Genomic DNA, 25,281 nt, shown 5'->3' on the forward strand with positions numbered 1-25,281 from the left:
AACCTGAATCCCTTCCCCTGGGAAAATCCTCATAACCCTTCTTTCATTCACAACAAATCTTAAATTCTTCACTTCACACACAACCAAACTTCTGCAGTGTCTCTCAAGTCTACTGCCAGAACTGTGTCATACACCTCATCATCCCATCCATACAGTGATTAAACAGCTAGTGACATAAAATGCCTTGACATAAACCCACCTTTACCTAGAAGCACTCATCCTCCTCTCTTCTTACTCGCACACATACCTTACTTTTTTGATAAAAACACTCCTCCCTGCTTCTAGTAGATTTCCTCCCATACCAAATATATATACAGCACCTCCTACATTAGTCTCTATCAACCATATCATATGCTTTCTTTAGATCCATAAATGCCACATGCAAATCCTTCTCTTTCTCTAAATATTTCTTACATATATTCTCCAGAGCAAACACTTGGTCCAGACATCCTCTCCTAATCCTTAAGCACACTGCTCATCCCCAATCTAATGCTTTGTGCATGCAATTACCCTCTCATTCACTATTCTCCCATACAATTCACTTGGTACAATTAAAAGACTTGTAAACATGCAATTCTGGTATTCACTTTTGTCCCCCTTGCCTTTATGTAATAGCACAACACAGGCATTCAACTAGTCCACACGCACCTCACCTTGAGCCATACATAAACTAAATTTTTGACTAACCAATCAACAACAGTATCATCCTCTTTCTTGAGAAAGTTAAATGTAATGCTATTTGGTCCAACCACTTTGCCGCATATCATCTTACACAACAGTTCCACCACCTCTTCTCACCAAATGATTCAGCAGGGCTCTCACGTCCTGTGTATCTCCATGTGCCAAACACATCACATCTGCTACCCTTCTTAAACCACCAATCCTATAAAATACCCACACCATCTCCTCTTTACCTCTCCTTTGCCTGTTACAACTTGCTCATCTACTCCCTTCACTGATGCTCTCATTTGCTTGCTTGTTTTCACATCATTCATATACTTCCAAACATTTTCGTATTCTCCCTGAAGTTTACCAATACTCTCTCACATGAGCTTTCATTGCCCTCTTTTTCAGTCCCATGCCTACCTCTCGACTTCCTGCCAATTTTCCTTGTACAGTACATCTCTCAATCATTCGCACTCCTCCCTTGCAGGGAGGAGTGCGAATGATTGTAGCTCAATTTTCTCAACCCAACACTCAATGCCCTTTCTCAAAAGCCCACATCCCATCTTACACATGCTGCATAATCACACATGAAAACAATGGTTCCCTAAATACCTTCCATTCCTTGTCCCCTCCCCTAGTTTTGCTTACACTCTTCTTCTGCCATTCTTCAACCACTTTCTCTTGGTATTTCTGCATACAAGCCTCTTAACCAAGCTCATGTGCTTTCATGACCCTCTTCCCATCCATGTTGTTTCTTCTTTTCCTAATGCCACTATAAACTTTCACACTCATCTCCACCGAGAAGTGATCATACAAACCACTAGCTGTTCCTCTCAGCAAGAGAGGCTACTTCTTCACATGTTCCCGGTACTACCTTGCCAACATGGGAAACTGTGGAAAAGTATGAAAAAACTTTTTTTCCATGAAAGACTTCATGCTACATACACCTATACACACTACACAGAAGTTCCCTTTCATTCTATGAATGACTATAACTGTAAGTGTGCAAATCTTGCTTCTCGTCATAATGAGAGAGTTACACTTTCTTTAACAATTAGTAAGTGACTGTGATGCACGACAATTTAACAGGCTCTTTTATGCTGCCTGTGACATGTTTGGATAAGAGTAGGAATCATGCATTAACTGGGAATTCAAATGAGGGTAGTAGCCATCAAATCTTATATGAGGCATAAAGCAATCCTTGGTGATCTTTCCTATGAAAGACAGGGTTAAGAAATGTACATAAATTATCAATGTTATTACTTTTTCTTATAAATTAAATCACAAAATAACAATTACCCCGCACACATGAGGGGGGAGGGGGATGGTATTCCATGTGTGGCGAGGTGGCGATGGGAATGAATAAAGGCAGACAGTGTGAATTGTGTGCATGGGTATATATGTATGTGTCTGTGTGTGTATATATATGTGTACATTGAGATGTATAGGTATGTATATTTGCGTGTGTGGACGTGTGTGTATATACATGTGTATGGGGGTGGGTTGGGCCATTTCTTTCGTCTGTTTCCTTGCGCTACCTCGCAAACGCGGGAGACAGCGACAAAGCAAAATAAAAAAAAAAACAATCATCAAATGGATACACACTGGGCCTATAAATAATGCCTCTTAACCAAACAAACATATTCAAACTCACATTTGATCCTGTAAAGGGTTTGCCTCCTATTCCTACAAGTGCATCCTCCTCACTTCTCATCAACATTGTACATTTCTATTTTACTATCCTCTTCAACTAAATGAAAACGGGAAACCTCGCTCATCTAATAAATTCATTCAGCACTCTTGTTATTTTTGAGGGCATAAGATGAGACAAACAGGGATGCAATGGGTTCGGTGGCCGAGCAGAAGGAGCACTATGCGGAAAGATAAAGTCCCTCTATACCTACTATAGGTTTACTGAAGCCTCCAAGCTGTTCCAATCACTCATCCTTTGTTTGAATAGCCATCATTGGCCAGCTAACAGATTTCACAAGGAAGGCAAATAAAAGTTAATGAGTGGCTGCTGAGACTGAGGGTTATAGCACCCTAATACACTTGCTTTGATTGATGATGAGTAAAATGAAAGGGGTGACAATCTGCATTAACAAAGATATGCTTTGTTACTTACAATTTTGGCGTACAAATCTACACATTACTACATGTAAACAACACTCAACCAGCATTAGGTATAAAAACCACCCTGTTAAGATTACAATATATTTTGAACACTACCTGCAAGCCCATATTTCTAATACTGGTATATTTCAAGAAACCAAACAGTGTTTTGTCCCAAGAAATATGGATTTTTAAATCTTGAACTGTATTTATCTGGTTCTTTGTCCTTTTGGCATCTTGCAAGAAATTCCTTCTTAATGAGGGTGAAATAACTTATATAACTCTTAAAAATAGGCAAAAACTTCCTTCTTGTTAGCCATTTGACCAGTGATCTCAGAAAATTAATATAGAACCACCATAACATTACAGATATAACCATTTATTTGAGCACTTACAACATAAAACAGAAGCCCTGGAATGGGAAATCTTACCTGTAACAAAATATTCAGCTACAAATCCTTCCAAGGCATAGTTAGTGTCAGAATATAAGAGAATCAACATAGCTCCTGAGCTGGCTGTGACTTGAGGGGGTATAGTCTTGCCTGAAAACACCCCAAGCAAAACAGAGTTATACGTCTCCCCATCATAAGCATATATGTGATCATAGGAGCACTCCGTTTCTATGTTGGTGATATTGAGTGTTATGTACTGGCCAGGTGAAGAAGCTGAAATAAAGAGATGCAGTTGTTAAGCTTACTTCTGAACAATAATAAAGTTTCCTGTCACCAAAAGCATACATACCACATTCTTTACCTGTTTGGAGGATGGGGAGGAATGTTATGACAGTGCTACAATATCTCATCATCCACCTTTAACCCATGATATGCCAAGAGACAGCTAAAATCTGAATACAGTACTTAAAACATAAAATTACATTAGAAAGGTTTCCCATAAAATGCTTGTGTTGCTTGCAGAGCAGTACAGTTATCAAGCAGGAAATATGAAAGGGAGGTAATACCAAAATATCACATAGCCATATCAATTCCCATGAACAAAGGTGAAATTTCCAATAAGTTAACAGCCAGGATTAAGTTTTCGATTAAATAAAGAAACATGTCTGCCACCATCTTTCTTTACATTTTCTAAGCCAGCTGTGTTTAGTCCAACATAATTTTGATCTCGGACATTCTTTTTTTCACTATCTCCCAAATTGATTAGGAGAACATTTTAAAGCACTTATGTCTGGAATGTGGCCTGCAAGTGCATGTTTAGGTAAAGCACTCAAGGTGATAATACTGACTGCTGCATGTAATTTATAGGGTGAAGTAGGCAAGTGTCAGGGACTTGTGGGTTATTCACTTGGAATACCTTCTCCTACCATCACAACAGTAATGATGGACAGCAGGCCAGGAAGGTGTAGGGACAATGTCAGAGAGCGGCAATGATGATGAACAAGCTCCTACAAACATGCGACTGTTGATTACATTTAGTTTTGTATGGTATCTATATTAGCAATGCCTTTGTTTTATCTACAAAATGCCAAAATGACATCTACAGAGCCATCATTGGTACCAAAGTAAGCCATTCTAAGGCACTTGCTAGTGTACGAATTCACACTATCAAGAACACACGTACATAGAAATCATGTTTATAACGATCTCTTTTAACGGATTTTTCACTTTATAGTCATTACTCAATAACATATCTTGTTCGATATAAACAGCTCACTTGACACTCAGGCCTTAACTCCAACACTTTTTAGCAAATTGTGCTGAAACATCCACAAAACTTCTATGCATTATTATCAGAGTGAAATTAGTGTATGAAATATACTTCAGAAATAATTTCCTTCATTGTTATATGAATATCCTTGAAACTGCAAGGATAAATAAATTCTTTAAACACCCTAAAACATTAAGACTCAGAGGCTTGAAAATTAAAGCCAAGCACGGAGTTAAGGGGTTAATATTTGTCAAGGAAATATAATTCTCAATTTCATGCTTCTTAATTGCTACCATATTCCCTAAATACCATAGTACCATTTAGCTACTTAGGTAGGCCTGTCAAGTTTCCTCTATAGCCAAACTGTTGCTCTGGTTGATAACTCTATATGAAAATCATAGTTTGACATAAAAAATTTGGTTGATATTGTACTCCCAAAACTTATCCTGGAGGTGCATGAAGGCATTCACCAATGGAGCTTAAGCAATTTCATATGATATAGTGTTCGTATATCCTTAACTCTCTGCATGAGTGTATTTAGATATCTAATCTGTGACCTTCCTTATGTAACTTCAAAGCATGCCCTTCCAATACTGACACTGCTGTTTCAATATGGCAAAACCTTTTTTTATCATGTATTGTTCATGAACTTGTTTACCACAATCTTATCGCCCCTATTACGTCTATATTCTAAAGCTAGCAGATTCAGCTTTTGTCTTTCAGAGCAATAAGAGTCTTTAGGGTCCATGTACACTATATCTTCCTTATTGTTAACATTTTGTCATTTACTGAAAAACAAATTCACTCAACATCCAAAATTAATGAACGGAAATAGGCTTTTACCATGTGTTAAATCATTTAGAGTCTCCCGTTAGTCAATTTGTGTAGTCTCAGCCAGAAATGATGTGAAGCTAAACTGATAAATTTCCAACAAATGATTGAAAATTGCCATAAATATTAAATATCTTTCAAACAACAACCAACATATAATAGATTTAGGTTATTATGGGATGTCAGGGGAGTTTTTAGAAAGTTCTATCGATTTCCAAAAGCATTCCACTTTTACCCCAATTTTCCTTACTCATCATAGCCCACACATTTATCATTGAGACAAAAAAAGTAATACTCTAAATCATTTTTCTTTAGTCTAATTCACTTTTATCGAGTATAACGTGTCCATCAAAATTCAACTTTTCCTCAAAAGTTAATCATTTCTGAAACTTCTCCTTAACTAACAATGATAATCGTTTTGGGTACCTCTCTACTGCTAATACTTTTGAATAGACTAACTGTGTTCTGCAACATTATGGGTGTATAATATACCATAACCGTTAAAGAGAATGAATTGGAGCATTATATCTTGTTGAATATCAAATCAAGCAATATGGACTATTTATACCAGGAAACATGAAGTTAATCTAACAGTTGGTAATACATTTGTAAAATATCAACAAAACCTAAAAAAAACTAAAATTATGGTACAATCATAACACCACCATATATGTCTTCTGCTGGGGATCGCATGACTGCTCACATGTTGTTTATTGACAGCAGACACCATGTTGGTGATACATCATCATAAATGTGACATATTTTGACAACAATGTTCAACACTCAGTCTTGACTGCAATGGAGTGGTGAGGTTTACGTAGCTTCGGTTAGTTTTTCACCTACTTCCGAATAATCAATCGTACAGGTTCCCTGATGTACTGCTATTACTTTGATATCATCCAATATGAAATCTATGATACATCAGTCTTCTGCATGCCATTCTGTAATCACAAAACCTTTTCACTGCACGTATACGAAGTAGCGACTTCCCCAAAACTAGTTTCGGCACAGAGCTAAAGTGAACCTCAATCAAAACTGCGACCAATATACTCAACATTTAAGCATACATAAAAAAAAAGGTTTTCAACCAAGTTCTCATTCTGCTGAGTGTGAAGAGAGCAAATGCTAACGAGCAATATCCTGCGAAAGGAAGGAATAGGGTTCGCAAGCATACGTAATACAATTTAAAAGAACATACCTCTTATAAGCCACTGGCAATGTGATGCTTTGGGGTAGATCCCCGGGCCATCACTGATGACCCCCCAGGACCCCGTCAACACCTGGCGTGTGCGGTTACACGAGCTTTCCCCAGACAACTCTAAGGACTCGACGGGTGCCCAAGTCACCAACACCAGCAGTGGCCACCACCATCCCCACATCTCCCTAGCTCAGGCGAGTCGCCAGGATGGGAAGTGCTGAGGCTGTGGTCTACAGGGTAATATATCCCAGCACCAGTGACGTCCGCTCCTCTCTAGCATCTCGCCTAGGGGTGGTGGAGGGTGTGTGTGTGTGGGGGGGCTATATACCATCCGTTGGTTTATGACTAAACGAGCCTTGTGCAATGCTGTGGTTGTGCTACGGTGTGGGTAATACCCCAAAAATAGAGATATATCCACCACCAAATTCACTGATAGACCTGCATGGTAATCGCACTATGTACACACAAACCCTGCAGCCAACCACCACCACCACGCCAAGTAAACATTGGTGATTCACCCATTATCTCCCCTGCAAACTTGGTTTCACAGGTTCCCACACGACTGAATTATTCATAGCTCATTCACATGGTCACTAAATGGATAAGAGTATCAGGTGGAGGCACATGAGATAAGGAGCGATAGAGGAAGGGTTTGTTTGTGCGGTGGTGACCCGATCCCTAGTCGACTACCATCGTGACGTCACTGCGCGCCTACTTTAACCCTCAGGTGGACGAAAAAAAATATATATTTGGAATACAGAGATCTTATCTATCTATCTATGCCTATATACAGTAAGTTTTTTTTATGGGTTATTCACAATCTTTTTCATTCGCCATTTTTAGATTTTCTACTGATAGTCGATTTACTACAAATTTGTTGCTAAATGAATGCTTCCACACATCCCTCAATTTTCTTCCCTTTGCCTAACCTCCATTTCGGCCTAGTGATTTTGCACTCTTCTTCACCATCGGACAACTGTTGTGTGTTAGTGTCATGGCCTCTGAGAAATTTAGTCTAAAGATACCATGGTTATCAAGTCCCCCTCCTTCTTTTTATCAGTATGGGCATTTTGAGATGATCGCTGAAGCGTTGGTCTAATTTCTTTTGAAAAGATGAGGAATAGCAGAGTTGGGGTCTAATTTCTTTTGCAGTGGTGAGAGGTGAGAGAGCGAGTACAGACACACCGATGAAAAAAACTTTATACACGGCAGGAACAGGGAAAGAAGTGTCAGGGATCCCGCTGGTAGGAGAGGTAGTCATGTTTGGTCTGTTGATCGTTATGTGTTATATGGAGAATGTGTGTTTAATAACTGAACGCCATCAACTTTACAGGTAGGTGAGGCGGAAAGAAAAGACAGCAGCGATCATGGGCTAGGGAGGTGAATCTTGACAACCAGTGTGTCGCTAATTTAACACACAGCCGTTACGAACCACACTCCTATACCCAAACGGGTATAGGAGTGTGGTTTTACCAAGATACTGAGACACTTCTTTCTTCGTAGTTCCGTCTCCTTTTGTCTGGAGATATTCTTGTTCCACTCCATTGGAACTTTTTCCAGCAATTCTATATGGCTCTTCAGGCAAGCAGACCTTGCTAATGCAGCACATCCCAGTTGAAGGCGAACGCACAAATGTATATATCGTTCTAAATTTCTTTTAAACCCATGAGCTTGGAGAGAATGTTGACGATGAACCTAAATATATATTTATATATGGTTTACCCTCAACAGGATCCTTCTCACTTGCTGATCTGGTGACAAGTTCTTTATGATGATGACTCCCGTCTCTTTTTTTCTCTTGTATTGCAGATTTTGCCATTGTTTTTCATTATAGTACTCACAGTTTCGTCTGTTTAAATCCCCTGTCTATATCATGATTATGTTAAGATCATACTCCTCTATAGATTTCCAACAGAAACATTCAAAATCAAGGGAAGGAAACAGACCAAGGGCACGTCAATGACACGTTGGAACCTTAACAGCTCCACTCACTGCCTTAAGAGGCATACTACACATCTGATACAAGGCTTTTGCCTGGTTGAAATACAGAATATACTCTTTCTTGTTCACAAATATGGTATCTGGTGATAAGCACTCTTGATATTGATAGTACTGAAATGTCTGTAGTACCTATTTCTTAGTCACTCTATCTAGAAGTTCATTCATAATGGGGTCTAGAGTGTGCGTGCATCCACCTTCCGTGAAGCGAGTGACCGTCTGTGAGTAGAGTGAACAAGTCATCCTCTTCAAACCTCTCAGGGTCAAGTGTTGAGCTTGATAATGAATGCCTTCAGTGAGATGCTTCTGTCTCGGAGTCAATCAACCTTTGATCCACTGGGGTTGTCGATTTAGTAACAGCGGGCGCACACACACACGGTCTGCAGAAAGGTAATTGAAGAAATGTGATGGGGTTAGAAGGGAAATAGAAGTTGTCTGTCCACACACTTCCAATGGAGGTTTGTCAAGGCTTGAAACGACTGGTATTTGATCACAGATCAGGTAAGACGGGGGCAGAAAGGCATTGGACAAAACCTGTTTGGTATGGTAAAATTGACAAAATAATATTGCAGAACTTCTAAGGACAGAGAAAAATTCCTACCATGAACGCCCTCCTTGAAGCAGGATACGCACGAAATTCAAATATCCGAACTTGTCGTTGGGCTACGAAACTTTTTTTTTTTTTTTTTAGAACTACCAGTGTTTATCAAAACATATGCCAAATGACCATCAGATAGAAAGAATTTACATACTTGACGAGATCTAGAGGCTAAACTTTGAAAGGGGAAGGGCAAGAAAGACATTTGTCTTTTCATCTTACCACAAGGCGAATATTTGGCTCCTGCTGCCCAGCTGGACCTGAAAGAACTAGGCATGGCGGTACAGCTTCTAGGTTACAATGGCTTGTTCTCTTTGAGGGTCAATTCAAAGGTCACGTCATCACACCTAAAGGGTTGAACAGTAGTGGTCAATGTGTGTTAACTCCCATGTACACCTATCCTCAACTAGCATTGCTTAATTACAGATAAATGGACGCCTTCCAAGCTATACATTATGGACTTTATGAAAGAACGATCGAATCTTTGAATGTTGCAAACTTTATTTTCCCCTGTTCACCACAGGCAATAATTATCTTCAAGTGTTTCCTGTTATCATCATTTAATGAAATTACAATCCTCATACAATAATACCTTTTCTTCTAAATTTTTGTCCAGTCTATAATTAATAGTACTGATGTTTGCTGCACTAATTATAAAGCTTTATCCTTTGTTGAATAATTAAGGATTTTGTATAACTTAAGGCTTTTTGTGTGTGTGTGTGTGTGTGTGTGAGTTACATAGGGTTGTATGAGTTCATAGATATTTTCTTCTTAGCTAAACAGGGATTGTAAACCTATGGATATTTTTCCTTCCATCAAATATGGGTTATAATAAATGATTCCCATCTTGTGCCACTGGAACGGTTTAGTTTGTAGAGTTTCTTGTTTGTCAAAAGTGGATGGATGGGCCGTAGACTTTTCAACAGTAGTGCTAGGCTGTAAGTCTCTATCTGTTAAACAATATTTTAGGAGGTAAACTTTTCCAGTTACAGACGATTGTAAATCCCAATTCTTTCCTGTTTCGGAAATGTAGGTAGGGAGGGAGTCCATAAATTTTTTTTTTATGTACTGGAAATCAATTTGTAACCACATTATTTTCAGTTGTGAGACGGGGTTACGTCCGTTGACATTCTTGGGGGTAATAGGTTGTAAATCTGCAAGCTTTTGGAAAACATTGCCTGTAAATTCAAAAAACTGTGAAATGTGGGCTGTAAACCAAGAAATATTCGAGACTAGTTTGTGAATCTATAAATCTTCGAGAAAATTGGCCTGTAATCCACTCTACCTTTGTGATCATTGGGCTGTAAACCAGGTGAGGATATTCCCTCAAAGGCCCAGTCCTCTGTTCTTAACGCTACCTCGCTGAGGCGGGAAATGGCGAATAGTATGAAAAAGAAAGATATATATATATATATATATATATATATATAATATATATATATATATATATATATATATATATATATATATATATATATATATATATATATATATATATTCCTTTCATACCATGTCATGCTCCAGAGGGTTATAAGCAACTCCATTCCCCAATTGACCTGACTTGTCCCAGTAGAGGTCAGGTGACTTCTGGGGTCATATCAATTAACCGTTCACACACACACACACACACACACACACACACACACACACACACACACACACACACACACCAGTGTCAAGATTGGGGACTTTTTCTGGCCAATCTTTACCTCGGAACAGCGGCAAATTCAGCCACATGAGCTGACCCCGCACAGCTTTCGAGTTGCCACTTCGTCAAAACAACACAAACAATATTGCTCCCAACTTGGGGTATGGAGGTGACAGTTGCTGTATTTTGTATTATATATTTAATCATGCGATAGAAGAAGAGTAAACAGAAATGGAAGTAGGATTGGCTGGCTAAGAGAAAATCCGAAAGTGAAGGACCTATTTTGTGGCCTTTAGCAATGAAATATGTCAACAAAGAGCATTCAAATCAAGAGATAAATAATCTATTTGGAATTTTGATATAAAAAGCGTGTATTCCTGCATAACAATACTATTAAAGTTCATCTTAAAAATACTAGTATCTGACAAACATTCTTATTTTCACTTAATTATAATCTTAATGCTCATTTGACTTTCTGGAGTTTTCCGACACAATGGAAGGGGAAAATACTAATGACCCTTATATCAGACTACATATTTAGGCCGGGAACCACCTGCCTTGCACGAGGAACGAGCTCGTTCCCGGGAGAAAATTCGCCAGTAAAAGTGTGCCCTCCCCCGTGTGACACCGCCCATAGCTAGATACCTGAGTGTTGTGGAGTCCTTATCACTACAGATAACAGACACTCGGTTCAAGATTAACTCACATAGGGAAAAGTCGCCCACTTGATGTATACTACAATTAAAACAATGATTCGCATGCCTATCTGACTGGATATATTATGAAAAAAATTTAAATATATCAGTAAACACATTTAATTGTGTTTAATAGATCATCTTCGTAACATTACGAATGCTCCCAAATAGCCACACCAGCTGACTACAGCTAATCAGTTGAGAGGGTCGGACGACCTGAGATTTTGAGACCTTGGTCCACTCATAACCTCTCTCTCCTCCCTCTCTGTCCCTCTCCCTCGCCACTTAAACACCATGTCTGTCTCCCTCCGGATCGCGATCTTCTTCCTGACGTGCATCGGTGCCCACGTCTCCCTCGCCTCTCCACGACGAGGAGCGGGAGGCAAGGCAGCGGGATACATGGGTGGATTACTTCCAGGGGAAGTGGACGCCATTAGGAATAGTTTGATCAATCTGATGGATATCTTGGACGACGGTGGACGCATCACAGACGAGGTGAGGAGGTTCTATGATTATATTCCCTAAAAGGCCCAGTCCCTCTGTTCTTAACGCTACCTCGCTAACGCGGGAAATGGCGAATAGTATGAAATATATATATATATATATATATATATATATATATATATATATATATATATATATATATATATATATATATATATATATTACTGGTAATCGATTATTCATATTCTTAAGGGGCGAGCATAGCCGAGTGGTTAGCGTTACCAGCATTCATTCAAATGGTGCGGGGTTCGATTCCTATCTAGGATGACAGTGATATATATATATATATATATATATATATATATATATATGTGGAAGTGGATCATAGGGTGGGGGAGGGGGCGAAAATTCTGGGGGCCTTGAAGAATGTGTGGAAGTCGAGAACATTATCTCGGAAAGCAAAAATGGGTATGTTTGAAGGAATAGTGGTTCCAACAATGTTGTATGGTTGCGAGACGTGGGCTATGGATAGAGTTGTGCGCAGGAGGATGGATGTGCTGGAAATGAGATGTTTGAGGACAATGTGTGGTGTGAGGTGGTTTGATCGAGTGAGTAACGTAAGGGTAAGAGAGATGTGTGGAAATAAAAAGAACGTGGTTGAGAGAGCAGAAGAGGGTGTTTTGAAGTGGTTTGGACACATGGAGAGGATGAGTGAGGAAAGATTGACCAAGAGGATATATGTGTCGGAGGTGGAGGGAACAAGGAGAAGAGGGAGACCAAATTGGAGGTGGAAAGATGGAGTGAAAAAGATTTTGTGTGATCGGGGCCTGAACATGCAGGAGGGTGAAAGGAGGGCAAGGAATAGAGTGAATTGGAGCGATGTGGTATACCGGGGCTGACGTGCTGTCAGTGGATTGAATCAAGGCATGTGAAGCGTCTGGGGTAAACCATGGAAAGCTGTGTAGGTATGTATATTTGCGTGTGTGGACGTATGTATATACATGTGTATGGGGGGGGGGGGGGGTTGGGCCATTTCTTTCGTCTGTTTCCTTGCGCTACCTCGCAAACGCGGGAGACAGCGACAAAGTAAAAAAAAAAAAAAAAAAAAAAAAAAAAAAATATATATATATATATATATATATATATATATATATATATATATATATATATGAACAAAGTGCATATGAACGTGCACCTTCATAGAACATACAAACTTCCAACAGCCAGGATCGAACCCGGGACCCCGTGTAACAGGCGGGATTGCTACTGCTAGGCTAATTTCTCCACTTTAAGAGGTTCTGTGTATTCCTCCCATTTTTCTCTGAATTCCTCCCGTTTTCTCAATTTCCTCCCATTTCCCCTCTGAATCCCTCCCATTTTCTCAGAATGTCTCCCATTTTCCTCTGAATTCCTTCCATTTTCTCTCAGAATTCCTCCCATTTTCCTCCGAATTCCTTCCATTTTCTCAAAATTCCTCCCATTTTCCTCTGAATTCCCTCCATTTCCCTCTGAATCCCTCCCATCTCAGAATTCCTCCCATTTTCCTCTGAATCCCTCCCATTTTCTTCTGAATCCCTCCCATGTTTCTCAGAATCCCTCCCAATTTCCTCTGAATCCCTCCCATTTTCCTCAGAATTCCTCCCATTTCCCTCTGAATCCTTCCCATTTTCCTCTGAGTCCCTCCCATTTTCCTCCGGATCCCTCCCAATTTCCTCTGAATCCCTCCCAATTTTCTATAAATCCCTCCTTCAGTTTCTCTAAAAGTCTTCCCGTTTTCTGTTGGGACGAACAGAAGAAATGCCGGAGGAGACAGTGTCGCAAGGGGAGCCAAGCCGAGCCTACGGTCGTCATCGTAGTGGAGGACGAACACGCTGACCCCAATGCAATCACTCTCGCCTCCTTCCTGTACGAGGAGGACACGCCGTGGGGACGGTGCACCCGCTCCTGTGTCACTAGGAGAGCCAGGTCGGTCATACCAAGTAACTCCTACGACAAACAAAAACAAAAAACAACAAACATTTAGCGATAATGTAAACCTTTTATTATATATAATTCTTCTTGAAAAAGTATTCCATTCTAAAGACTTTATTTAATATTACGATATAAGTAATAAAAAAAATTCCCACTTATGCGAAAATATGAGGAAATAATATTATTTTAGGCTTTTGAGTTACTACGGGGGGGGCGCGCGAAAGTGGGGAATATTCAGTGGTACTGGGTTCGTTGACGCGTCTGGGTTCAGTTGGATGCGTTCACCACCTACGGTCCGACTCCATGGCGGTGGCTGTGATCCCGGAGGTCAGAGTTCACTTAAAGGGTAAAGATTCACGCCACGCTTTTAAAGTTCGCGAGGTTTAGAGTCTATCTGCAGCGTCAGCTAACCTTTGATCAAAGATCAGACGTCGAAATTATATATGTATATACATGTGTATGTGGGTGGGTTAGGCCATTCCCCGTCGGTTTCCCTGCGCTACCTCGCTGACGCGGGAGATAGCGATTAGGTTTAATATATATATATATATATATATATATATATATATATATATATATATATATATATATATATATATTATTACACTTAAGCACCGTCTCTCACATTAGCGAAGTAGCGCAAGCAAACAAAACAAGAATGGCCCAACCCACCCACATGCACATGTATATACACAAACGCCCACACACGCTCATATACATACATATACATACACAGACATATATACACATGTACACATCCATACTCCCTGCCTTCATCCACTCTCGCCGCCACCCCGCCAATGATCATTACGACTCTTGAATTAGTCGTTAGGATGAAATGGGTGTCCAAGATGGTATGTATACATATACAGATGGTTGAGACAGACACGCATGTCGATTTGGGTATGTATACGTGTTTGCTGGGATGTATTGATCAAATAGAGCTGGTGCTGATGTGTGTTTAACCCTTTGTTCTAGGAAGGAGGGAGAACAGGTGTATATATCTGTTGATCTAGGAGGGGAAGTGGTGTATATATCTGTTGATCTAGGAGGGGAACTGGTGTATATCTGTTAATCTAGGAGGGAAACTGGTGTATATCTGTTGATCTAGGAGGGAAACAGGTGTGTCTGTTGATCTAGGAGGGGGAGTGGTGTATATCTGTTGATCTAGGAGGGGAAGTGGTGTATATATGTTGATCTAGGAGGGGAAGTGGTGTATATCTGTTAATCTAGGAGGGGAAGTGGTGTATATATGTTGATCTAGGAGGGGGAGTGGTGTATATCTGTTGATCTAGGAGGGGGAGTGGTGTATATATGTTGATCTAGGAGGGGAAGTGGTGTATATATGTTGATCTAGGAGGGGAAGTGGTGTATATCTGTTGATCTAGGAGGGGGAGTGGTGTATATATGTTGATCTAGGAGGGGAAGTGGTGTATATATGTTGATCTAGGAGGGGGAGTGGTGTATATCTGTTGATCTAGGAGGGGAAGTGGTGTATATCTGTTGATCTAGGAGGGGTAGTGGTGTATATCTGTTGATCTAGGAGGGGAAGTGGTGTATATCTGTTGATCTAGGAGGGGAACTGGTGTATATCTGTTGATCTAGGAGGGAAACTGGTGTATATCTGTTGATCTTGGAGGGGAAACTGGTGTATATCTGTTGATCTAGGAGGGAAACTGGTGTATATCTGTTGGTCTGGGAGACAGGATTCAAATGATCATAGAGACTCGAAAATTTTGAGATACGGTTTTCAATTCTTGGTAAATGTTTTCAACGGTGTTTACTGATATAGGCATTGTCGTAAAGGTCATTAAGGTATTGTAGATAGACAAGTTATATATTCTATTAATCTTGCCATCAAGCCACAATATATAAGTTATTAATAACGGTCCTGAAAATGATACGATCATTATGAAAATGACGTCTCTAAGATTTGTGTGTGTGTGTGTGTGTGTGTGTGTGTGTGTGTGTGTGTTTGTGCACTTGCAGAAGACAGTAACCTTGAGAAACAAGGTTAACTGACCAGCCAGTCGTAAAGGAAGAGCTGGTCTGACCCCTTAAATAACCCATTTCTCATGTTTTCCCCCTAAAAAAGAACTTTATCAATTATTCCTAAATTCATCTACTCTCGGCAGTGGAAAGACCCCAACGCGTTAGTACAATCTCCTGTGTGAACCTTATTAGAAACAGACCCAACAGACGCTCAGTGACCTAACATGACCTGGAAGGCAGCCCAAAGTGCCCAGGACAATGATAGGAAGGAGAACGAACAGGCAGTTAGCCAGCCAGCCCTCCCACCCACCCGGGACTAAACCAGACCAAATGAGAAGACAAGTCCACATTTAGACTCAGTAGTATTCACATGCACCCCTGGACACCCTCCTCTCTCTCTCTCTCTCTCTCTCTCTCTCTCTCTCTCTCTCTCTCTCTCTCTCTCTCTCTCTCTCTCTCTAACCTGGTAGTAGTGGAGAACCCAGAGCATTAAGACAGGTCTTAGGTCAGGGATGACCTTCGACATCGAATGCCACCATTCACCTCCACCTATAATCAGGCCATTAGAAACACTCAGATGATGATGATGATAACATCCCTTCTGTGTAGTATGGTAAGTACAGACAATATTGTCTCCCCCTTTGCAATCATGTACCCTCTCATGGAATGCCATACTTGCAGACCAGAGACCTTCCCTGCGTCACTGTGTGTGTGTGTGTGTGTGTGTGTGTGTGTGTGTGTGTGTGTGTGTGTGTGTGTGTGTGTCAGACGCCCTAAGTTGACCTTAATAGCAGCTGGAACCATCGTTTGCAGAGGCTGCGTGTACCAGAACCTGTGTGGTGACGAGCCACTGATGGAAGAGGCCTTCTGCTACGCCCCTGGGTCTGTTTGTGAAAGCACGGTAGGTCTTCTTCTGTGTGTGTGTGGGGGGGGGGGGGTTGGGAGAGAGAGAGAGAGAGAGAGAGAGAGAGAGAGAGAGAGAGAGAGAGAGAGAGAGAGAGAGAGAGAGAGAGGCACAGACGCGTCATAGCATGAGCTGTGCATGTCGAAGAGGAAGCAGAGGAGACAACGAAAATGGGAAATTTAGAAACGACAACGGGATAAGTTAGAGATAATATTAGAAAGAAGTCACAACTTGCAGGTAGTTAGGAGGACTTAACCAGCCTAAAGTCAGGAGGGAGACATTGTTAGAACGGTGACTAAATGGAGTTGGGGATCCTTGGTTTAGGCATTTGGGGAAAGAGTTTTTGCCGTCAGAACCAAAGACTATGTTCCCCCAGGGGGATAAGCTGGGGATGATGTCACAAAAGATTTAGATTCATGGTTTGGGGGGGACACACAGCAGAGGATGGTGTAGCTATACTATTCAAGCAGAGGAGAAGAACATGGTGAGTGACAGGTGCGAGAGGAGAATGTTGAGAACTACAAGGTTTTCGTGTGAAAGCCTAAGTGTAGTCGTAGGTAGGTAGTGGCTGCTATTTTATATATATATATATATATATATATATATATATATATATATATATATATATATACATATGTCTCTTTTGGTTTCCCTCCCTGGTTGGCTGATGTACCTCTCTCTTTGTCCGTGGATGATGATGAACCTCTTCTCCTGTTCTTCCTTTATTAGCATGAGTGTTCCTCGTGTTCTCTCTCTCTCTCTCTCTCTCTCTCTCTCTCTCTCTCTCTCTCTCTCTCTCTCTCTCTCGTCTCCCGCGCCGGCGCCCTTCTCCCTCCTTTCGTCGACACAACCCTCTGTTTAACCAACAGACGACCAGACATATTGGTATGTCGAGAACTCAACACCGCATTCCTCCTCCTCCTCCTCTTCCTCCTCCTCCTCCTCCTCCTCTTCCTCCTCATCCTGCTCCTCCTCCTCCTGCTCCTCCTCCTCCTCTTCCTCTTCCTCCTCCTCTTCCTCCTCCTCCTCCTCTTCCTCCTCTTGCAGGTGTTGGAGTACCTGACTGAAGAAGGCTACACCATCATTGAAGATAACGAGGAAGAGGTGTTCGTTGACGACACGCAAGCTGACCCAGACTACGTGCCGGACTACCTCCACCTGGGGGGTTCGAATGAGGAAGAGCTTTACCCTAACATCGGAGACAACATGTTCGGGGACTACTATGACTATGGTGAGTGTGGGTGTGTGCGGGGTGTGGGGAGGAGAGGGTGTGTGTGTGTGTGGGGTGAGGAGGAGAGGGTGTGTGTGTGTGTGTGTGTGTGTGGGTGAAGAGGAGAGGGTGTGTGTGTGTGGGGTGAGAAGGAGAGGGTGGGTGTGTGTGTGTGTGCGTGGGGTGAGGAGGAGAGGGTGGGTGTGTGTGTATGCGTGGGGTGAGGACTGTAAGAGGGGTGGGGAAATTAAAGTATGGGTAAAGGAATGGAGTGGACCCGGTGAAGGGGGAGAGTATGGAAGGGTGGAAATAGAAGTGGTACGGAGGTGTGTATATATATATATATATATATATATATATATATATATATATATATATATATATATATATATATATATATATGAAAGAAAAATAGTCTCATAGCATCTCCATCGCATCTCCGCAACCACCATCTTAATTAAGCAGCTACAATTATAGTTACAGAAATAATTAACCCAGGGATCTCTTTACGGCCATCTTAAGCAGCTATAGCCACAATTTTAAGTGCTTCTTAAATCATATTAACCCAAGGGTCTCTTCACAACCATTATCTTCAGCAGTTTACGTAGTCTGAGCCTACAACACCAGACTGGGTAGCGAGGGACAGGATGAACCCCACTGTAGTTAAAAAGGAAAACAAAAGAAAGTTGATGGATAAGGCTGTACTGTGCTTTTGTACAGTCTTACTAAAAGGTGACTTTTCACTCGCAGTGTAGCGGTCTTGGAGGAGATACACCACGGCATATTGCTGTTTTGTCTACTTGTATTCACTGTATCTACGTTTCAGTGTCTATGAATCTACGTTTCAGTGTCTATTGAAAGTCATTTCAGGTTGGTCAGACTTCCTAAACGAAATGGCTGACGGCGAGGAGGCGCACACTGACCTGGGCTATGACGACCTAGATTACCATGAGGTAGTGGACGAGCAGGAGGAGGTGGAGGAGGTGGTGGAGGTGGAGGAGGTGGAGGAGGAGGTGGAGGAGTGTGGCCGCAAGAAGGTGAACGTGCGGGAGGACTTCCTGAGGATCATTGGAGGGCGGGAGGCCAGGAAGGGCGAGTGGCCGTGGCAGGTGGCCATTCTCAACAGATTTAAGGTCAGTTTCCCGCCAACACAAGGCTGGCAAGATGGGATGTTTTCCCCTCTTCGATCTACGTGTGTGTGTGTGTGTGTGTGTGTGTGTGTGTGTGTGTGTGTGTGTGCGTGTGTGTGTGTATGTGTGTGTGTGTGTGTGTGTGTGTGTGTTCATTATGACAACTTACTAAATCTCCCGCCATTTTCTCTCCCGTCATTCGTTCGCTCACGTGCGCCTGGCTCACCTCACGTGTCTGCTGCAGGAGACCTTCTGTGGCGGGACCCTCATTGCGCCCCGGTGGATCCTCACGGCTGCGCACTGCATCCGCAAGCGGCTGTACGTGCGGCTGGCGGAGCACGACCTCCGCGCCTACGACAGCAGGGAAATTGAAATGAGGGTAAGTCCACTGGACCCCCAAGCTGTTCCAGGTGGTGTGTGTGTGTGTGTGTGTGTCAGTGTGTGTGTGTGTCAGTGTGTGTATGTATGTGTGTGTGTGTGTGTGTGTGTGTGTGTGTGTATGTGTGTGTGTGTGTGTGTGTGTCAGTGTGTGTGTGTGTGTGTGTGTGTGTGTGTGTGATGGTCGCGTCTTACGTATGTGTTTGTGACTCTGATAGACATACTGTATGAGTGGATGACTCGTATTGATAGATAGTTAGGGGATAGAGTCAAGGGGGTCGGTGGTGGGTGGCTAGACGATAGATTCTGTAAACCTAACCAGTTGAGTGAGGAAGTGGGAGTGAAGTGGGAGTATAGAAGTGGTAAATATAACCAGTTGAGTGAGGAACAGGAGGAAGTGGGAGTGAAGTGGGAGTATAGAAGTGGTAAATATAACCAGTTGAGTGAGGAACAGGAGGAAGTGGGAGTGAAGTGGGAGTATAGAAGTGGTAAATATAACCAGTTGAGTAAGGAACAGGAGGAAGTGGGAGTGAAGTGGGAGTATAGAAGTGGTGAATTTGACCAGCTGTAGTTGCTCATATTTCCTCTCTTCCCTCAATATATATACACGTCTGGTCAATACATGTCGCTACTGAAAACCCACTAGAAATCTGTCGCACACTTAAATAAGTACCTAATTTGTCACCTCCCACTTTATACCTACTTATACCTCTTATCCACTTTATTCCACTCCCACTTTATCTACTTATATCTCTTATCCACTTTATTCCACTCCCATTTTATCTACTTATATCTCTTATCCACTTTATTCCACTCCCACTTTATCTACTTATATCTCTTATGCACTTTATTACTCCCACTTTATCTATTTATATCTCTTATCCACTTTATTCCACTCCCATTTTATCTATTTATATCTCTTATCCACTTTATTACTCCCACTTTATCTATTTATATCTCTTATCCACTTTATTACTCCCACTTTATCTACTTATATCTCTTATCCACTTTATTTCCTTCCCACTTTATCTACTTATATCTCTTATCCACTTTATTACTCCCACTTTATCTACTTATATCTCTTATCCACTGTATTTCCTTCCCACTTTATATACTTATATCTCTTATCCACTTTATTACTCCCACTTTATCTACTTATATCTCTTATCTACTTTATTCCCCTACCACAGACGTGCGACACTTGGCTACGTCGTTAACCAACTACAAAAAAAAAATACCCAGTAAAATGTAATCAAACAGATGGTACGAAACATGTTTTTTCTTCACGTACCTCATCCAGTTGTCCTCCCGCAGGTCGAGCAGGCCTTCGAGCACCCCGAGTATGACGTGGAAACCATCGAGCACGACCTGGCCCTCCTGAAGCTGCCACGGGCAGTTAGGTACAACAAGTACGTGAGGAGCGCCTGTCTCCCCCGGCGAGAGACGCCTCCGCCAGCGCGGAGCAAGTGTGTGATCGCTGGCTGGGGCAAAGAACGGGAGACCCACATCTTCGGTTCTGATGTCTTGAACTGCGCCAGGGTAAGTACGTGGCTCTTCCTGGTCTATATATATATATATATATATATATATATATATATATATATATATATATATATATATATATCGCCCCTGGGTATAGGGGAGAAAGAATATTTCCCACGTATTCCATGCGTGTCGTAGAAAGCGACTAAAAGGGAAGGGAGCGGATGGCTAGATATCCCCCCCCCCCTCTATCTCTCTCTCTCTTTTTTTTATTTTTACAAAAGAAGGAACAGAGAAGGGGGCCAGGTGAGGATATTCCCTCAAAGGCCCAGTCCTCTGTTCTTAATGCTACCTTGCTAATGCGAGAAATGGCGAATAGTATGAAAGAAAGATATATATATATATATATATATATATATATATATATATATATATACTGAAGGTTGAGCTTGGAGGTTTTTGCATTACTGATTTGAGTTTTGAACTGCGGTGAGAGAGAAATGTTGTCATTTTTGCTATAATGAAATATTCTTGTAAGGTATGGACGATTGCGCTTCTTAGAACTTAATTAGGAAGAAATATGTAATATATTTTTATGTATATCCTCACGTGTGGTAACCAAACCAGTCAGGCATTCATTTTAGTTTGAGTCTAATGAATTACGTCAATAATTTTCCTGAAAATCTAATATTCTATTATATATCATGTAGGATAGTGTTATATATATATATATATATATATATATATATATATATATATATATATATATATATATATATATATATATATATATATCTTATAGGATAATGTATATATAACCCATAGGACGGGAATGTATATGTTCTATAGGATAGTACTATAGGCTCTCACACTACTTTAGGTTCCCGTCATTTCGATGCGTTCATTTTCTATCATCCTCTCTCTCTCTCTCTCTCTCCTTCCTTTGTTCATCACCTTATACAGCAATTCCCACTTTCTATCTCTCTCTTTTCTTTGTTTCTTGTAATTCCTTCTCTCTCTCTCTCTCTCTCTCTCTCTCTCTCTCTCTCTCTCTCTCTCTCTCTCTCTCCTTTGTTCATTACCCGTACAGCAATTCCCACCTTCTATCTCTCCCTCTCTTTCTCTTTGCTTCTTGCAATACCTTTTCTTCTCTCTCTCTCACCTTTGTTCATCACCCTATACAGCAATTCCCACCTTCTATCTCTCTCTCTCTCTCTTTGCTTCTTGTAATACCTTGTCTTCTCTCTCTCTCTCTCACCTTTGTTCATCACCCTATATAGCAATTCCCACCTTCTATCTCTCTCTCTCTCCCTTTGCTTCTTGTAATACCTGTTCTTCTCTCTCTCTCTCTCCCTCCCACCGCAGGTCCCCATCGTGACCAGGGCGTCGTGTAGGAAGGCCTACCCAGACCACCCCATCACCAACAACCACATCTGTGCCGGCTACAGGAAAGGTCACTACGACACTTGCTCCGGTAAGGAAGATAATTACATTCCAAATGTCTCTCTCTCTCTCTCTCTCTAAGTCAGTCTGTTGTCTGTTACTGGAACTGCTTTATAAAGTTTTGGCGTTTGTATTTATCGGTGTCCTCAATTTTTTTTTCTTTTTTTAATGGTTTGTGGTCTAATGTTCTCTGAATGTGAACGAATGGGGCCTTTGTTGTCTTTTCCTAGCGCTACCTCGCACACAGGGGGGAGGGGGATGTTATTCCATGTGTGGCGAGGTGGCGATGGGAATGAATAAAGGCAGACAGTATGAATTATGTACATGTGTATATGTGTATATGTCTGTGTGTGTGTATATGTATACGTTGAGATGTATAGGTATGTATAATTGCGTGTGTGGACGTGTATGTATATACATGTGTATGGGGGCGGGTTGGGCCATTCTTTCGTGTTTCCTTGCGCTACCTCGCTAACGCGGGGGACAGCGACAAAGCAAAATAATAATAATAATGATATATATGATTTCTTTTTGATGGTAAAGTGATTGACTGATATATATATATATATATATATATATATATATATATATATATATATATATATATATATTACCCTAGTTTACTTAATAATGTTTAGCTTTTAATTCTGGTTTTAATTTTCGTGAGAAACCACACCCGTGAATATTGATCATTTCACTATAATCCATTACCCTCGTAAAATGCTCCTTCTTATCTCACCTGGGAATCCTTATCTCTCCTCCTGCTGCTCCCTCAGGTGATTCCGGGGGTCCCCTGGTGTGCCAGGAGGAGGCGGAGGGCGCGGAGGGCGGCGTGTGGCGGGTGCACGGCGTGACCTCCTTCGGCGAAGGGTGTGGGGACAGGGACAAGTACGGCGTGTACACCAAGGTGGTCAACTACATCCCCTGGATCAGGGACGTCATGCTCCACAACTGAGAGAGAGAGAGACTGAGAGAGAGAGAGAGAGAGAGAGAGAGAGAGAGAGAGAGAGAGAGAGGGGGGGGGGAAAGGAAAGGTAGGGAAGGGGTGCATTTTATCTTTAAAAAGATGGTTAATTGTAGAAGGATATATATATATATATATATATATATATATATATATATATATATATATATATATACCTTCGAAAGATACTGGGTAGATAATGATGGGAAAATTATTGATATATGTTCCAAATTTGTAAAAATTGAAGTTTTCATAAAGAATTATGTGAGAAAATGTTAATTTATTTTCAGTTTTATGATTAAAACTTGTAATTCACTGTTGGATTATAAAGAAATATTGCCAGATTTTATTTGTAAAAAAAGAACGTTATTAGATTTGTAAAATATTTTGTAGCGGGAAAATTTTGTAGCAAAGTTATAAAGTAATTATCGGACGATAATACCAAAAACTGCCTCAGTTATTTATTTAAGTATTTAATTAGGAATGTTAGTGTCTTGATATGACAGTCTTTTGATGATTCTGAAATGTATATACAACAGAGAAACAAATAATTAATGTAATTATTAGTGTGACCTTAATTTAGCAGTTGCTATAAGAATGTGTGATAAAAATCGTTAATTGTTTTCGTTGTGTCATTTTTCTAAACGTGTATACCATTTCATGTTCGTATTTCGCTCTCTTCATCTCCTACATGTATAATCACCATTAAAAAAAATCTGTGGAAGAGCAATTGAGGTCAAGTATTTAGCAGTGTGTCTTGTTATGCCTCTGTAATTGTCTCGCCCCACTTTGATTAAAGACGTAGTGTCAGGAACAAATGAAAAATGGCCTCATTTGCAGACATCCTCTCTCTCTCTCTCTCTCTTTAGTGTTAAGAGGAAAGTACTAGAACCACAGTCCACCATACACAGCCAAACCCAACAGATTTATACATTTTGTTTCCCTAAACCACCTCATTATTACCCTGGTTAAGCCTAGTGATTAACACGTCGTTGCCCCTCATATACCACAGGTCGGGGGTAGAGGTGTGGCGGGTTAAGGGCTGGACACTCACCCCAAACAGCCAGGACGACAATTGGATTGTTATATTGGTTGAGGGTGTTAGTACCCTATGAGTCTACGGGGAAAATGAAACACGATAAGTTCCCAAGTGCACTTTCGTGTGATAATCACATCATCAGGGAAGACACAAGAGAAATATAACAGTCAGTTGATATACAACGAAGAGACGTAGCTAGGACGCTATTTGGTAAACATGCGATTGTTCAAGACAATATATATATATATATATATATATATATATATATATATATATATATATCCCCTTTGACACACTATGGGTAAAAGATATTCACATACCCAGCGTGTGGGGGGATAAGATAACATTATGATGGATCCCCCCCTTCCCCCACACCCACCTTATCTCTACTATCATGATCGCTTGCTCACCCGTGTGTGGCAGCAACAATCTGTGCAGGACCACCTAGTGTTACCCACTCTTCGCGAACATGAGTCAATTTCATTAAACTGACATCAGGAAGCGAAGTTAATTGGCCTTTTTCATCACAAACGACATGAAGGCAACAGTTCAATGTGGCGGCCATGTTGGACATTTCCTGCTATACGGTTGGCCAAATCTACACACACACACACACTCACACAGTTTGAACTCAGTTTATCTATAAAACAAGCAATGCAGTCTCGTTCATAATTAACAATGAACATCTAATCAATATGCCAGTGAATTTCCTAGAACATCATATATATATTTTTATGTTTTGAAATCATTGTGGGAAAAATTGAAAGAAAAATTGAAAGAAAATTGATGATGGCCTACGGTCTAGCCATTCCGTCGTCACCCAACAACAACAACCAACTTGTACCAATCACAACTCGTGCTGACAGAGAACAACCCTTGTATGTACCACTGTGAGTGAATGTCGAAAGACGATCCA

At 41.0% G+C, this 25,281-nt stretch overlaps 2 protein-coding genes across 3 annotated transcripts in view; one reads left to right on the forward strand and one right to left on the reverse strand.

Annotated features, from left to right (window-relative positions):
• Positions 1 to 7,782, reverse strand: part of Megf8 (multiple EGF like domains 8) — an 85,534-nt gene extending 77,752 nt beyond the window's left edge. Inside the window, exons 1-2 of the mRNA XM_071663563.1 lie at positions 6,470 to 7,782; positions 3,210 to 3,443 (exon numbers count right to left, since the gene is read on the reverse strand). Coding sequence (XP_071519664.1) covers positions 3,210 to 3,443; positions 6,470 to 6,650 — 415 coding nt within the window. The 5' untranslated portion in view covers positions 6,651 to 7,782. The remainder of the gene's footprint in view (positions 1 to 3,209; positions 3,444 to 6,469) is intronic.
• Positions 7,783 to 11,601: 3,819 nt separating this feature from the next.
• On the forward strand, positions 11,602 to 23,948 carry LOC139749557 (uncharacterized). 2 transcript variants are annotated; one of them, XM_071663568.1, is made up of 9 exons: positions 11,602 to 11,903; positions 13,645 to 13,817; positions 16,629 to 16,716; positions 17,767 to 17,950; positions 18,791 to 19,062; positions 19,304 to 19,438; positions 20,752 to 20,976; positions 22,285 to 22,393; positions 23,139 to 23,948. In XM_071663568.1, exons 1-9 carry the CDS (start codon positions 11,703 to 11,705, stop codon positions 23,315 to 23,317), a joined length of 1,566 nt encoding a protein of 521 aa, XP_071519669.1. In that variant the 5' UTR covers positions 11,602 to 11,702; the 3' UTR covers positions 23,318 to 23,948. The 2 variants fall into 2 exon arrangements, with proteins under 2 accessions (XP_071519669.1, XP_071519670.1); XM_071663569.1 differs by having other exon boundaries at positions 11,603 to 11,903; positions 18,800 to 19,062.
• The last annotated feature ends 1,333 nt before the right edge of the window (positions 23,949 to 25,281 follow it).

Source organism: Panulirus ornatus, chromosome 7, assembly GCF_036320965.1.
Source record: "Panulirus ornatus isolate Po-2019 chromosome 7, ASM3632096v1, whole genome shotgun sequence".
NCBI classification, from domain to species: Eukaryota; Metazoa; Arthropoda; class Malacostraca; order Decapoda; family Palinuridae; genus Panulirus; species Panulirus ornatus.

What these genes read in the sequence shown, in the direction of transcription:
- LOC139749557 (XM_071663568.1), top strand. Translation starts at nt 11,703, where the DNA reads ATGTCTGTCTCCCTCCGGATCGCGATCTTCTTCCTGACGTGCATCGGT. An exon ending in TGTGTCACTAGGAGAGCCAG is followed by an intron (nt 13,818 to 16,628) that starts GTCGGTCATACC and finishes CATCGTTTGCAG; the next exon opens with AGGCTGCGTGTACCAGAACC. An exon ending in GGTCTGTTTGTGAAAGCACG is followed by an intron (nt 16,717 to 17,766) that starts GTAGGTCTTCTT and finishes CTCCTCTTGCAG; the next exon opens with GTGTTGGAGTACCTGACTGA.